At 32.7% G+C, this 17,119-nt stretch overlaps 1 protein-coding gene across 1 annotated transcript; it reads right to left on the bottom strand.

The window, feature by feature from the left end:
* Positions 1 to 1,615: 1,615 nt before the first annotated feature.
* LOC131957028 (guanine nucleotide-binding protein G(o) subunit alpha) lies at positions 1,616 to 12,932 on the bottom strand (the record flags this gene model as incomplete). Its single annotated transcript, XM_059321728.1, is given in 5 exon segments — positions 1,616 to 9,401; positions 9,574 to 9,727; positions 10,537 to 10,666; positions 11,747 to 11,875; positions 12,772 to 12,932. Coding segments are annotated over 5 exon segments (762 nt in total), but the record flags the coding sequence as incomplete, so codon positions are not given.
* Positions 12,933 to 17,119: the final 4,187 nt, after the last annotated feature.

Here is a 17,119-nt window from a genome sequence, read left to right as displayed (position 1 = left end):
TATAGACTGGAACAAATGAAGGTTAAAATATAACATATCTGATTCATTACAGATATAATTATGTCACACAATTTCTTGATTTGTCTGTTGATTTTAATTTTACTTAAAATATCAATTTTTTTTCAACCAGTTTTATAAAAACCTATAATTTCCAAGCTTGGTAAATCATACTCTATTTTATAGTTAAATTTAAAATTAAAGTGACCCAGCTGAACTCTCTTCTCCAATAGAGCATCAGAATTTGTTTCTTCAAAATGGTTGAATTTTCATTATTTTCAAATTATCTTTCATCCATGGTCTGCTTTGTTGGTGAATTGTTAGTTTGCTTAGTTATTTTGAAATTTATATCCAGATGTAATTGTGAATATTACCTAAAAGTATTAAGCTGTTGGTAATCTTGACCAGTGGTCTTTGATAAGCTGTATCTACTTGTTAGCATTGTAGATTTTGTCATTAACTTCACAATTCTCAAATAATTCTAGCCCTATCCAATACCCTAGCTCTAATACAATGACTAATTTTCCATCAAAGTCATGGTATCATTTTGGCTGAAGAGTATGTGGCTGTTTACAACTTCAAATTGTGTTCACTTCATCTACTTTATGGAGGTTCCTTTGTTACACTTGGACAGTCCTTATAGGACCCCTCTATTTCTGGTATTTATAAGTATTCCCTATGTTGCAGTTATTGCTATAAGTGGCGATATTTTCTTCAGTCACGAAATTTAAAAGAAAATAAGTTTAAAATCACTAGATCTATGATAAAAAAAAATTCCAATAACACTAAAATGGATGAATTTTAGGGGGTTGAGGTGAACTGATCTAATGTTACCTGAGAGACAATTGTGCACATCACTAATAGACAGATAATTGTCATTGAGTTTAGATCACAATCTACTGCTCGGGTTTTATAGCAAATATTTTTAGTCATTTAACTAAATTAATTGACTTAAGAATGAATATGAGGGAGAAAATAAATATGGTACTAATTGATTTTTAAACTAAAATATTGACTTATTTTATTTTTTTTAAGTCCTAACTATGAAGATGTTGAATACAAAATTATTTTATAAACCTTCAAAAAAACCTTTTGAATCACTAAAAAAGATAAAATAAAATAATGAAATCTCTAACACATGACATCTAAAGAACGGAAGTTTTTTATTTTCTTTTTTTTTAAGCCCATTCATAAACTTGTTATTATAAGGATTTTGTAACTGTTCTATTTTAGAGATAACCTCAAAAACCTAATGTAACAAATATGAAACACTTAAAATGACCATTCTTTCCTAGTGTACATTTGTTATACTTAACCATGTAGCAATTTGTTTTTAAAAAGAGAAAACCAAGCTAAATAACATCTAAAAAAAATTAAAGCTGCTAGGTATCTTCATTACTTGATTAAAATCAATATAAAATAGTTTCAATTTTTCGGGAATATTTATTTTTATACTTGCAAAAACTGTAAGATGACTAACTCTACTACCTTATATTTGTGACTTACATTCTAAGCCACATTTACTTTTTCTTATAATTGACACAAAAAACCTGATAAGCTTGTTAGTGAGGCTCTAGTATTATACCTTTCAAATTACAGCAACACACAACATAGTTCCAACAAGACAAGAACATTATTTTATTTCAGTAATTTTTAGACAATAAGGATTAAGACCATCTAACCGCTACATAATAATGGATAAAGCAAAATATCAAGTCTGTTCTTGTGAAAGTTTGAGAGTTTATTTCCTGCTGAAAATGATACTGATGTTGTTGTAGTAGTAATAGTAGTAGTAGTGTGCAGTCCAGGGTCCAAAGGAGTGCAAAATTACAAGGGAGCACAGATAAAGAGGCATTGTATGCCGAGCATTGCTAGCCAAAATTTTAAAGTCGCCCCTATGGACCCTCGGGCTCTACGCCACAGGCAGGAGTGAATTGAAGAATAGTTGAACACCTACACATATAGAAACAATTGCACTGAAAAGATGCTGAAATCAAGAATTTTCTTACCATTTCAAATTTTTTTTTTCACTAGATAATTGTAATGATGAATAATAAGATTGCACACATCCCATTGAACTAACATACAAAATAAATTCAGAGCTGAGGCATTCGGCTATCAAACACTTTTGAACAGACAAATATATTTTGTTACCAACAGACTGACAATGTAATAAGTAAATTAGAATAATTCACATGATGAATTATGACATGAAACATTAACAAACAAACACTACTACCTCTCGTGATTGGGGGGAACAATTTGTTAAAGATTACGGTTATGCATACACCAAATATGAAATTGATAAGGAAATATCAAATATGTTTACAAGTCACATAAAATGTGTTAAATGTCTCTAATCTGACAGCTCCATTTTGATCATACAGAGTTTTTTATCACAAAAACTTGCAAAAAATTTTGAAATGAAGATTTTAAAAATTGTTTTCCACCTTATTTGCCCCTTTTCTTTCTACTTTTCAACCAACCTAATGTAGAACACTGAAGTTGCTCAGACCACTATTCCAGGATAAACTCCGAACCAAAAAAAAAGCTGTCAGCTTGGAGACTAGGTGCAGTCATAGACCAAACAGGCCAACATATGTGTACACTAGCAACAATAAACCACACATTGAAGCTGGAAAAGTATGCATATTGGTATATTATAATTTCATGTGCAAAATCTTTGTTTCATTTTTATTTTATTTTTTAAAACTTATATTATAACTGATACACCATGTTTTTTTTTTAATAGACAAAGCTTTCAAGCATCTTAAAAAGTAAAGAATTAAAATAATTTAAAATTTCAATTCATTTTTAAAAAGGAGATGTTTTTTTTTCTAAATTCTTTTTCTGCACAAATTACATAATTATTCAAGTAGGTTAAAAATTATGTTCACTTATTCTACTTCAGCTAGTTCAAAAGAGGACAACTTCACTTTTTCAATGGCACCTACAGTTTAAATCAAAATCCACATTTCAAAAATTCTCCACTGTAATTTCTCTTTCCAAATATTAATTTGTCAACAAGTACAATTAGTTTTGGCAAATGAGATATTACTGTGGGAGAATCATATCTAGTGAAAAGAGTAAATGGTACCACACAATCATTGCTGTCCACACTTATTTACATTTTGAACCCAGAAAACAGGAACTTGGCTATACTAAAATATAAAGCAGCGTGTTCTTCTCTGAATGAAATCAAGGTGGATGCCAGCACCATGATTTACTATCTGTCAACTGGTTCATAATGAATACAGAGTGGGAAACACATAGTATGAAAGGAAATATTCATTGTTTACTAGTAGTACCATGTGGTTAACTTAGATCTAATTTTCTAAAGATCATAACATCTTTAAGAGTTGCTGAGAAAATTGATTTTATGTTATTCTTGGGGTAACTTGTACCAAAAAGGGGGGAAAATATGCATAACGTAAAATGGGAACAGAAACCAGTGATGTTATGGTGTCTTTATATGTAATTTGAAATAAATAGTTAAATATAAATATAACTTAAAGATTGCACAAAGAGTTTCATAACATAAACTTTTATGTTCCTTTACAATTTAAAGAGGATTTAAGTTTCATTTTCATTAAAGTTCTAAAAAAAATATTGCTGACATATTTACATTTTTGAAAAAAAAAAAATTGGCCAAAAATGTGACTTTTTGCATTTAAAATAATTGATGAATATTTTGTGACAGTGTAATTGTAAATAAAAACTATTTTTAAAAAAAAATGTTATAACTAAAAATACTGATAACTGTGATCTACTAAGTAAAAACAAACATGATAAAAAAATTGAGAATTATTCAACTTGGTGCCAAGAACTATACATATAGAAATGACCAGGCAATGATTTACTTGACATTATAAAAATAATGACTGAATGTACAGAGCATGCTTGCTTGTAGTTATCTAAATGAAACACAGAGAGAGCAGAAAAAAAATCACACACATTCTCTTTTAACATGGGTGATGATTTATAAAATTATATATATAAACATGAAATAAAATTGCAAAAAGATACTTGCTGACAGTAGGCTCAGTAATAAAACCTAATCCTACTGATAACTACTTCATTATAGCATTACAATGAATCAGTTGATTAACAAATTCACACACAAAATTAAATCCTTTTTGGAAATTATTCATGAATTTAAATGTAATTTTCAATAGAAGTTAAATTCACCAAAATACATTTTTAGGTTTAAATAGAGCTGAATACAAACAACTGATACGGCATTTTAATTGTAAAATGTAGACCTGCCTTCATCTGTGTTAAAAATCTTTCATTGGGATGGGTTTCAATTTTTGGGGAAAACATTTGGGTTTACTGAATCTAAATCCTCGACTTTATCTATTAAGCTTTTTTGTTTTTTAATTTGTCGCAAGCATGGATTTATAGCTATTTAAAGCTCATATCATACATGCACTTTACCCTTTAGATGGAGTGTTCAGGCTGATTATTATAACGACTACATTTAACTGGGTTTTTTTTTGTTTAAAAAAGCATTGTAAAAAAATGTGAACTTGCGTCAACAAACATTCACACAATAGCACATAGTGTGCTTTATTTAATTAACGGTGTACAATTACAGCCAAACACTTGCAGAGTACATGTGCAAGTTACTAAATATACCATAACTTCACCTAATTGTTATTGCAATTTTTTGAGAATGGAAACCAGTTACAAAAAAAAACAACTGAAATGATTTAAGAAGTACTTTTGCACTAGTTCACACAAATTTTGTATTGTTAGTACATCTTATGTGTACACAAAGCAAAGTAATTCATCAATATTTATTTTTTGGCTTTATTGATTTCACTTTGACAAAGATGTGAAAAAATTTTTTTAACTAATACATCTGTGAGCATATATAAACGTCTAATGCATCTAAACATAAAAAATAAAATTTTATGACATTTTTTTAATAATCACCTTAAGCATTGGCATTATTTAAAAAAAAAATCCATGAATCACAAATCTCATTTCAAAATAAAACTAAATTATAGTTTTTAACTTTTAGACTGGTAAGCCTGAAGTTAGGGTGAAGGGTACAGTCATTACTAGAAACAAGTGAGATTCTTCATCATGGACACACAGAGTATAAAGAGAATAGGACATAGAGAAAAACATCAAAGATATAACAATTAAAATCTGTCGATATACTTGACCACATCTTAAAGTGATATTCAAAATGTGACATATACACACATTCTTGTAGCTTGTCGTACACATTATCAAATACAGGCACACCTATAGCAAAGAAAATGAGAAAGGTACAATTCACAACGTCATTTTAAAAGATATATGTAGTTTCAAATGAGACTTGTAAATTTGTCCAAACTTATGTTTTTAATTTTTTTTCAAACAAAAGTAATACAAGTGAATAACTTTTAACATAAAATAATTGTGATAAAAACAACTTTTTAAAAAAGGTGCAAAATGTACAAGTTGAAGCATTCATTTATAGAACGTTGTTAAAACACTCAAATCATTGTAAACGCGTGCACTCTTAAACTGCACATTCAATGGCATTTAAAAAAAAAAAAACTATCCAAAACTGCACATTCAAGCGGCAATAATTGTATACATAGTTCATAGTGATTCTCTACACACAGATGCAAACATGAAAAATAACTACTGCACCCACTCACATGTATAACATACTTTACAATTATAGTATTTAAATGTAGGGTCTATACAGAAGGGTTTTGAAAAGTACAAAATCCATCTGTAAAAGTGAGGAAAAAAAAAACAACCCAGCACGATCATGTCATTTTGCTTTGCTCTGATACCCTTGTCAAAACTAAAAGCCCTTTCCTCTTTTTTTTTTTCTGTTAAATTTATATTACTATCTGTTAATGACCGTGATTCATTCACAAAAAAATGAAAAGCAAATATCTCTCTAAGCATTGGCATGTCCGCAAGATCTGAGATGAGCAGGTTTAACTTTTTAAGTAAAACATTGAGGGGGTGCATCTCCTGATCCATTTTTTTTACACAATCCAATAGTTCTTGTGTCTTCTTACCACACCAACAATTTGTGCATGTGAAAAAAAATTATTTCAAACTGCTGAAGACTAGAATGTGGACAACCATGCTTGCACTAACCTATTAAGACACATCACGGTTGTTGGTTATTACCGTACATTCCCTTACACACAAAAAGGTTAGTTAGTACAGAACTTATCAGACAATCTTGCCCTATAATTTTTTAAAGGATAGATGTCTCTTTTAAAATAATGTTCTCATAGAACAGGTCTTTAATTATAATTATAAATTTTCAATTTTTTTTTCATACATTGCTTTTCTTTCAGTTTGTACTTTTGAACTATTAAGTTTAAGTTACAGGATTAAAAAATCTAGTTTTAATTTTCATTTAAAAAAGATAAAGCTAAAATGTACAATTTATAATCTGTGCATTCGGTTGTAATAAACAGTTGGTGTATCACCAATCTAGAATAATGTATCACATGTGTTTGAAAATAGATCCTTTTCAATCCTTTCCTTGAACTATATTAATTTCATAATTAATTTCAAAATGCAAAGGTTAAAACCTTTTATTATTTATTACTATTGATTATTATATTACTGTAATAATTTTAATATTATGCCATTTCTTTAAACTAAACCTATAAAAATTTTACTAAGTAACATTTTTTTTTTAGAAAAAATGACTGGTAGGGTACATTTGTAAAAACACTGCCATGCATGAAAGAGAAGTTACCTCAGTAGATTTTAGAGTTTACCTCAATAGATTTTACCCTAACAACAGAGCACGTATATAATGGTAAATCAACTAGCCATAAGAATATCATTCATTCCATATATTCTTACAATTTTAAATAGGCCTAAGTCAAAAGTAAAAAGAATAATTTTCAACTGTTTCATCTCTATTTTTATGCACTATTTTAAAAAATATATTTATAATAATTATAAGCAAAAAATGATGAAGAATAAATGAGAAAAAAAAAACTAGCATTGCTTATAGTTTAAATGTTCGACGCGTGATGAAACCAAATGTCCAGCATTTGAGGTCTACATTTAACATATATCATTGCCATCCAAATTTAAAGGGTTGTACTGCACTAAAGGGTGTTAATAATTTCAATTTTAAAAAAAAAAGTTCCTCTTTAATTAGTATGATAATGAGTTATAAATTAAAGATCTATCAGTATTAAAAATGAAACATAAAAACAGTTCTTTCTTAATTTAAAAAAAAATAAAAATAAAAATAAAACAGGTTTTGTTGTAATGCAAATTTTAATGAAAAAATAGAAGTGCCTAAACTGGGTACTAAGAAAGTGTACCTTGAAACAAACAGGAATGCACAAGATAAATCTACATATAAAAAGGAATACTCAACCAAACATAAGAAGGAGGATATGAAACAGTACGCATGTAAAAAAAAAATTCTATAAATAGGTAAAGGAGATGGAAAAAAATTGAGCTATTATTCTGTGCTTATGAAATACTTTCATGTAGCATGCAAGTAATCTCTAACACTTTTTGTTAAAATAATATCTCTTCTTCAATATATATATCTTTAGTGAAAAACATAGGGCCAATTCAATTGTTACTGTGCTCAAACTATGGTTGCATTATTGTTAATGTTGTGCTTTTACAGTCAGTATTGTTTTTTTTTTTACATACATTTAGTCAACATGACTTAATTGTGTATGCATGTTTATCTCCATTTTCAATAAACAAGTAAACTTTCCTTTATCAAATTTTCCCATACCAAACTAAAATAAATCATTTAAATTGAGTAGTGATCAAAGTAGTGATTTTTTACCGTCTAAGGAAAATATTGAAAAATGGGCTCTTTTTTAGTGATGGAGATCTTGGCTTATTTTTTTTTTACAGTCCCATGCAATGTCATTGCGACACATATTTTTAACACAGGTTTCTCCACATATTAACTAAGCTAACTAAGCTTCTTAGTATAATTAATTGGGGGAGGGGGGGGGGGGGGAATCAAGCTGTATTATGAGTTATATTTTCTAATAAAAATCAGCTCATACATATTACAAATATAATGCCCTGTTGTAGCATAACAGCTGTAGTTTTTAAAATTAGAACTTTTACAAAATTGTTTTAAACTTTTCACGGCCAAATTAATTTTGACAGAATGACACTCTGGTAGAGAAAAAAAAATTCTTTTAGTTTATCTGAAGTTCTATTAAAAAATGTAATAAACAAAACTTGTCTAAGCTATAGTCAGAATTAACATTATTAATGAACTAGTTTCGAAGTTTCGTAAGAACAGTGAGTTAGTTTGTTTTTTAAAACCTTGGTACTAAGGGTATCTGTTAAGTCAATGAGCTTTACATGTTCACTTTGTGAGGAGGATGTTTAAAAATATTGCTTTTACTTTTTCCTTTAATATTTGTGCCTTTTAACCAGTTTCTTGTTTTAAAGTTATAATTTGATGCCTTCAATGTGCAGGCTTAGCCTGTCATCTGTTTAGTGTGAGATGAATTAAATTCATTAGTATTTAACTAATACATTCTAAATTAAATGTCATTAAAAAAAAAAAAACAGCAAAGAGATAAGTGAACTACTTAATAGGGTGTAACTCTACAACTAAAGTTGCAAGTTCACAAAGTATAGTTTGATAGAAATATGATAACCAAAAGTGAATGAACAGCAAAAAAATATTGATTATGACATTGTTAAAGGAGTTAATTTCCTCAAAAACTTTTAGACACACAATTAAAAAAAAAATTAAATTGTAATAAAAACTTGATTATTTATGGTGTTGTTCTTTGACAATCCTTTACATTAAAAATATAAAATTTAAACTCTAAAATGCCCCTGCTTACCATGCAAGTATCTTCCTACTTTAAAAAAAAATGGCTGCCACAAGCTTCAAACACTCCAAAAACTCTGAAAATCTTAAAAATTTCTAGTGAATAAGAAATGACGATCTAGCTGAGCTTATATTTCAATACCTCTAGCACACAGTTTATGATAGGTGTGTGTCCTCTTGGCTAAAACAGCATCAGGTCAGAACATTGAAAACACTGTTTTTGTTTCACATTTAAAACCCATGTTGGTCATTATATTCTACTAACTAACGCTCCAGAAGGCCAGTGCATCAGGTTGCTTCCCTTGCCTTACTCGCATCCTTTCCCCATTAGAACAACATTTATTCATATCTCTGTCCTTGTGAGTCAAACAAAAGGAAAATAGATGAATGAAATAGAGTGTTCAGTAGAGCCCACAACCCCTTAGGTTGTTTGCAATAATGACATCCGTAACAGCGTCAAAGACGAATTGAATGTTGTTAGTGTCTGTAGCGCATGTTTGATGACAGTAGATTTCCTTCGCTGAGCTTTTATTTTTAGCTTCAAACTGTGCCTGTATGTATGCAGAGGCCTCTTGATACATTTGCTTACCTACAAGCAATGAGGAAACATGAAATCATTAAATTACCTGATTAAATTTGTCATGATTGTCATGCTTTACGTTAAGGTTAAAATATGTGCTATATTAGAAGCCCTAGATGATTATAAAAAATAAAATAAAAACATTTTTGTTTAATTTAATTAAAAAAACAAACAAACAAACCTGTATATTCAGGGAAACATATTGTTAATGGGGACTTCTTGATTTTTTCCTCGAAGAGATCTTTCTTGTTGAGAAACAGAATAATAGAGGTTTCTGTGAACCACTTGTTGTTGCAGATGGAATCAAACAATTTCAAGCTCTCCTGCATTCGATTCTGGAGGAGAAAAATAGAGAAAGTCAGAACATAAGAATACAGTCGGTTTTAGTCAGGTTGGTAATGTAGGTTTAGTGGGGGACTGAGTGGAGTGAGGGACAGAGTGAGTGGAGTGAGGGACAGAGTGAATTGAGTGAGTGGTGTGAGGGACAGAGTGAATTGAGTGAGTGGTGTGAGGGACAGGGTGAATGGAATGAGGAACAGAGTGAATGCAGTGATGGACTGAGTGAGTGGAGTGAGGAACTGAGTGAGTGGAGTGAGGGACTGAGTGAGTGGAGTGAGGGACTGAGTGAGTGGAGTGAGGGATTGAGTGAGTGGAGTGAGGGACTGAGTGAGTGGAGTGAAGGTCTGAGTCAATGATGTGAAGTGGGGGGGGGGGGGGGAGTTGAGTCAATACACAGGGAAAAGAGTCATTGAGTCAATTTAAAAAAAAATTAATTTTTGTATTTATCCTCTTGTGACAGTTGGGGGATCCTATCTTGGAAATTATATTTGGTGGAGTTAGAATCTAAAGTCTAAGTTAAAGCTGAGTAAAACAAAGTGAAGTTCCCCTTCCAGATCTAATGATCCATAGGGCAGATGAAGGAAAGTTCATGTTGCTTGACATATGACGGGATGGTGTGGTCAGCACTATGCCCAGTTGCCTTTACTTTCCTTAACTTCAGGTACCCAAATTTGTTTTTACCAATAAAAGGACACTATAGGCTACTATAGAATTAATGATTTATGACAAAGACAACTATCATAACTAAGATGAACTGTGCATTCAATTCAAAATTCAAAATCTGTGTCAAATGACAATCACTTACTGTTGTTTCATCTTCATGTAAGACTTGGTCATATTCACTCATAGCAACACAAAATATAATGGCTGTCACATCTTCAAAACAATGTATCCATTTCTTTCTTTCAGATCTCTGCCCACCCACATCAAATAATCTGTGGATAGAAGCCATTGTTGACAATTGAATCAGCTGCTGAAGTCATTACAAAGCACAATAAAGATGTGATGCAATACACAAATAATATTTTTTATCTCGTATTCTGCTTTAATCTGATATTAAGCTAGAAAATTATGCACATTCAATGAAACTGCACTGATTAGTTAAAAATACATTACAGTGGTTTTTTTATGATAATCTCTAAACAAGAACATATTTTAATTATGATTTATTTTTTGGTAAAGTTGTTAAAAGCATTCACTTTTTATTTTGTTTCTTACTTGGACAACTAATACATTGCAAGTGTAAGCTTAGAAAAGTATGTGTAAATCAAAATTTATCAGTGGCTACATAATCACCTTTAAATTCTACACAATCCCCTGATAAATTCTACAAAATCCACTACTAAACTCAAAACAATCCTGATAATCTCTATACAATCCCTAGTTTAACTATATGCAATACCCTGGTGAGCTTTCAACTTACTAAAGTATATGTCACTCACTTCTAGTTTATCAACAAAATAGTCCTACACAAAGCTCCAATTAAAACCTTTTTAAAATGTCGTTATTTATTGCCTGTGGTTAAATGTCCCTTTGTCATCAGCTACATATTCCACTACTTATGGTTAAAGTAGAACTTTGTTATTGTTACGTCAGGGTTTAGTTCAACTCAGAAAATGATTCGTGGCAATCTTCAGTACTTTTATTTGGTCTGAACTCTCCACATTACAGAGCAACCCTCGCCCTAATCGTTACCAATTACAATCATAAAAACACCGGGGTTAACTATACTCTAAGGTAAACTCAACTCACACATGCACTCTCCCCTAGTTTTAGATTATTCTAACCTATTTCTATCTAACCTACAACTGACCCGTAACAGTTATTAGCTATCGGATCCACTACCTATGGTTAAATTAGACTTTTGTTATTACCTATTTATTCAACTACCTATGGTTAAAATAGACATTTGTTAAGGTGTGTATATTCCACTACCTAATTTCCTGACCTGTGTTAGCCTATGATCATCCTAGTCAACCTGTGACACAGTGCAAGAAAAATGTACAAGTACTTACTTAAAATTTAAATTTTTAAATGAGAAATGGACTTCAACTATGCCAGTTGTTTTAACTCTTGTCCTCAAGATATCCTGCTCAGTTGGCATGTAATCTTTTGCACCTAAACGGTCTAAATCATCTAAAAAGCTGTAAAAATAAATTATAATATTTTCATTAGAGATCTTGATAAAGGACATACTTTAAACAATACTGCAATTAAAATTGTAAGTCAAAAAGTAAGAGCTAAAGATTATCAAATTAGAGAAGTTGAAATTTTAATTCCATCTCTTTAGCATGAGTCAGCTTGTTAGAGATCGTAATCTAACATTTTGCAGTGAGAGCAGCTCAATACTGTACAAGTCATACAATCTTATGTTGTATTTTATTGTAATCCTACAATGTATTGACTTGTTTTAGTATATTTTGGAGGAGGGTGTGGTAGGACAAGAGAGCTCGTGGTTGCGAACTCCAAAGCACCAGAGTTCAAACCCCTAACAGATCAGACTCATTAGCTGGGGACAGCAACTCATTTAGGAAACTCTAAAACCAAACAACTGCTGCCTTGCAGATTGTTCTCGACTGGACAAAAGCTATGGAAGTAAATCCAGAAAGAAAAAGCAGACTGAAGATGAAGTCAAAGGGCTACATGATATGTAATATTTAATTGTGTTGCAGGAAATCACCCCCCCCCCCCCCAATATAACAATTAAGAAAGAAGAAGAAAGAAGTATATTTTTCATACCTAATCACCTGTTTGTTAAAATTATATTCTCTATTGACTCTGTTCTCAAAAAGGTTACATAACTTACTAACATATTTAAAAAGATTTTATTTCAATTACTAAACCTGCTTCCAATAAGAATTCAATTGCCATGTTAATAGTAGGCCTGCATATAAAATTTAAGTTCTCAAAGCAATAAATGCTTACTATTTTGCAATCATTGAGCTGAAATTAAAACTGCCTCTAATAAGTACTCAATTGTCATGTCAATAATAGGCCTGCAAATAAAATTTGAGTTCTCAAATTAAATAAAAAAGCTTACTATTTGGCAGAGTCATTGAGCTGATACTCATTAGCACGACCTAAGCACTCCTGCACACCAGAGTCAACCCACAATCTTTTCATGGCTGCAAGCAACTCCTCTGAGAATGGCTCTGTGTCCTCCATTCTGGCTATAACATCTAAGACCATCTTAGCGTCAGACTGAAAAAAAAGTAGCATCAGGGTTCAGTAAGTGCTTGAAGTAAGAAGAAATTTAAAATTTGCATAAAAAAGAAATAAGTACTTTGGGGTCATCCATAAATGACGTCATGCTTTTTTTTGATGATTTTTACCTCCCCCCTCCCCTCCGTCACAAAAAGCCACTCCCCCTAAAATGGACGTCACACCTCAGCCTGCAAACCCCCCCCCCCAACTCTGCAGTTGAATTTTTTTTTAAAACATCGATATTTTAATAAAAACTTTGTCTGAACTCTGTCAAAATAGAGTATTTTAATCAATTCCTATTACAATTTATTAAATCAGTTTTCTAAGAACGCTAAAAAAACGTCTAAAATTCGTTCTTCCTCACATTGGCATTTTTATAATGCAAAAGTGTGACGTCGCACCATCCGAACCTCCACTCCCCCTCATCATACACCATCACAAAAATTACGGACCCCCTCCCCCCTACGAGTGTGAATTCATTTATGGACGACCCCTTTAATGTTAAGATTTTGATGAGGGACATGATAGCTCTTGTCTAAGAATTATGTGTAAGGCTATGTGAGACTTTAGCAAGATTGGATGACAGAGTGCATGACTGCTAACCCAAAAGTCTTGAGTTTGGATCACGTAGGACATCCCTGAGTCCCACCCAGCTCTGATGGGTACCTGACTCACTTAGGGTAAGTAAAGGTGGTTTGGTATAGTGCTGACAACAGTATCCTTTCACATGACGAGTTAACAGAAAACAGATAAACTCTACTTCATTTGACCCATGAACTGCCAGTTTCAAAAAGGGGACTAACATAATTGGCTAAGCCAATTCAATAAAATTAAACTTTTTCATCACAATTCTACCTCTGGCTTTAGTAAAAAGGTCGAGGAGGTTATAGCAATGTACCACATCCTCGTAGTAGAATTAGCTAAGAGTGGGATGTTTATAAATTTTAACAATATAAGCTGAATATCCTAATATATAAAAGCCCATGTGCGCACTTAAAAAAAAAATGCAATAACAATAAGTCTAGGCCTTAATTTTTTTTATTGCACTGGTGATTTAACTTAATTATATAGATCTTGTTGTTAAACAATTGTCAAAATCATAATCATTGCATACCATTAGATCTACAAGAAAAAATTATCCTTAGTTCATATTTTACACTTAACATTACAACTATGCCTAAAAGCTCAATATTTTTTTTTTTAAAACACCTTTTATTCTTTTATTATTGATGGATTCAGAAATAACCTAGACTATATACAGATAGCCCTAGATCTATAACCAGTCCAATAATAGGCAATTCTCTTTTTCTGTAAAAACTGACTAGCAGAACCATGATGTAAGCCTAGAGATTTTGCACTGCAGCAGTATATAGTAGTACTAGGTTTTTTTATGAGTCATTTGTTTTAAACATTAACTACAATTTTCAAGCTGCAATGGTATTTGCTGGAGTTATTTTATTTAATTATGCTTTATCCATCGCTACATAATCTATTCAATTCTATTCTATTGGCATCCATGAAACGGGGCAATAAATCAATAGCTTGACACGGGAATGATTTTTCCTCCCTTGAAACATTCAAGCAAGCTACACCCCGTTGTGTCAGAATTAGGGCTAGATTAGCATATTTCGACCAAACAAATGGACGCTGTTGACACGGCAACATTGCCCGTGTGTAAGCCTAGTGTTTTAGTGAACAAGTTAAACCAAATCAAGGCTGGGTAAATGATGTCAGAAACAGGGATCCGCCCCTGATGCCAAGCGACAAAAACGTCGGCAATGGTAATCGATCCTCATTCATCAGTCTCCATGGCAACCGTGTCTTCTCCCTGTGCTCGCCGTTTTTCATTCATTAGAACAGCGGACTCACTCTTGTTTTCCTTTTATTTCTTTTTTTTTTAAATCAGGGCGGTGGCGTTTTCTAGTTAGAAATCTGCAATAGCATTTATGGTACAGGCGACCTGTCGATAATCTCCCAGCAGTAAAATAAAAATCTACTGCTCTGTCGTGTGGTGTTGCAGCCATATTTTGTTTCTACACAGCCGATGTGTAGGCACGTAGGCTTAGCAGTTTTATAACGGCGTGGAATGCTAGCCGAGTGTGTTACTCTAAAATTGCCAAAGCAGATGTCTTTTTAGCGCTGTATTCGTGTGTGTTTGGAGGGGGATTGTCGTGAAAATACTTCATTAAATGTGGGAAGCTTGGACAAAAGCACAGTTTGTAGCTAACAGACCTACAAGCCCCACTCAAAACATGCAGTAGAAGTAGCCTATATAGACTGACCTCACTTCTAAAATTTAGGATTATATTTTAAAATTTTAAAAAGATCTTCGTAGGCCTATTTAGCCGATTTTAAAATGACCAGTATAGAAAATAATTATGTGTGCTATGGCATTTAAATTGCGACCACAGGGAAATTACATATATTTATCATTCATAAGCTATTATAGCAAGCAGTAATGAATAATTTAGAATACTAGATGCTGGTAGATATTAATTATAGAGAGCTAGATTTACCATAAGGCGTCCATACGATTATTTGAGTTGGTTATGCACCCCCCCCCCCCCGTTCACCTATCATCACACGTCGTTACATAAAAAACCTACATGAAGGCATCGTAAAATTCCTCCCACCCCTTCAAATAACTAGCCATCAAATCTAAAGAAAATTTACATTATTTTCAATTATTTAATTTTTTATAAACGCAAAGTATAGACCTATACCACGTCACATCCCCCGCCCCCCACCCAGACACACATTACCACCACACTTCGCACATTATCGCCTTAATTCGCCTATCCTCAAGTATATAATCCTCTCATTTATGTATGGCCTACCTCCAACAAGGAAAACAACAAAATTCGTTTTCTTTTATTTTTTTTAAGAATTATTTTTATTTTTATATATGTGTTTAGTAAGAAACATCTTCCTAATACATGTCACCAGTGGTGTAGCGAGGGGGGGGGATGCGGACCCGCACCGGGTGACACCATTTAGGGTAGGGGGTGACACCAAGGCAAACAACAGCAAAATATATAGAGAAAAATGACAATTCCACTAAATTAAGTGATTAATTCGAGTGTTAAAGTCTTTTAAGAGCAAATTTGACAAACCCTAACAAGGGGTGGAAGGGGGGGGGGGTGCAAATTGAAAGTTTGGAGGGGGGTGCAGATTGAAAATTGAAAGTTTGTCCCCGGGCGCCGAGAAGGGTCGCTACGCCTCTGGGGGGGTGACACCATTAAGTGCCGCACCGGTTATACCCGACCTCGCTACGCCACTGCATGTCACTATACTTCTTCCCCCACCCTCCCCTCTAAAACAAATGTCCACGAACCGTCGAGAAAAACACTCCTATTTCTCACTACGACTTCAGGAAGTGTAGACATATTATAACTATTTCCCACGTACACCGTCCCATGCTAAAGCTCTGTTAAAAAATATAATTAAAACAACATGAGCATACTGATAATTGACACGCTCTGTTTCCCCACTTCTTAGAAGTCATGTCATTATTTATGTAAATGAGCAACCTGCCTCTTATCAAAATGAACATCTAAATATGCTGTGGCGATGTGTGTCAGGTGACAGTGTTCAGTCAATTTACCAACACACATTTTTTTCCTTGTTTCAGTTTCTAGTCTGTTTTAACAATGGTTCTCAAAGCATGTCTTAAAGTGGGATGACCGCTAGATATATAAAAAACAGTATATAGCGCCTATATGGACACCAGAGTTTCTTCCAGACATCTCTTCGGGGGGGGGGGGGGGGGGGCTCTGCCCGAAAAAAGTCTACCCCTCCCCCCCGAACGAAATGAAATTTATATAGAAAAATACTATACTTTTAAACAGTGTCCCTCCCCCCGAGGAAAGTCTACCGCCCCCCCCCCCCGAAAATTTCAAGTGCCCCCCCCCCCCCCCCCGGAGAAAAAAGTCTGGAAGAAACACTGATGGACACCATCCCTTCATAACCCGAGGACAGAGAAACTCTACTTCACTTAACAAAATAAAATGAAAGCTAGGATTGAAAGTATCTGGACATTTAAAATTTTAAATTGCATACTTTGTTTGCTAATTTGTTTGTAACAGACTTCAAAATGTATTCGAAAACTAAGAAAAACGTTTAGGGTCTACCACAAAAAATAAACACACAGCAACTTGGAACTGAATTTTTTATCTTTGTTGGGT

This window comes from Physella acuta, unplaced genomic scaffold (assembly GCF_028476545.2).
Source record: "Physella acuta isolate Inbredline_101_S28 unplaced genomic scaffold, ASM2847654v3 ptg001197l, whole genome shotgun sequence".
NCBI classification, from domain to species: domain Eukaryota; kingdom Metazoa; phylum Mollusca; class Gastropoda; family Physidae; genus Physella; species Physella acuta.
Note: the sequence above shows the minus strand (reverse complement) of the source record. Positions and strands in the feature narration are given on the sequence as shown.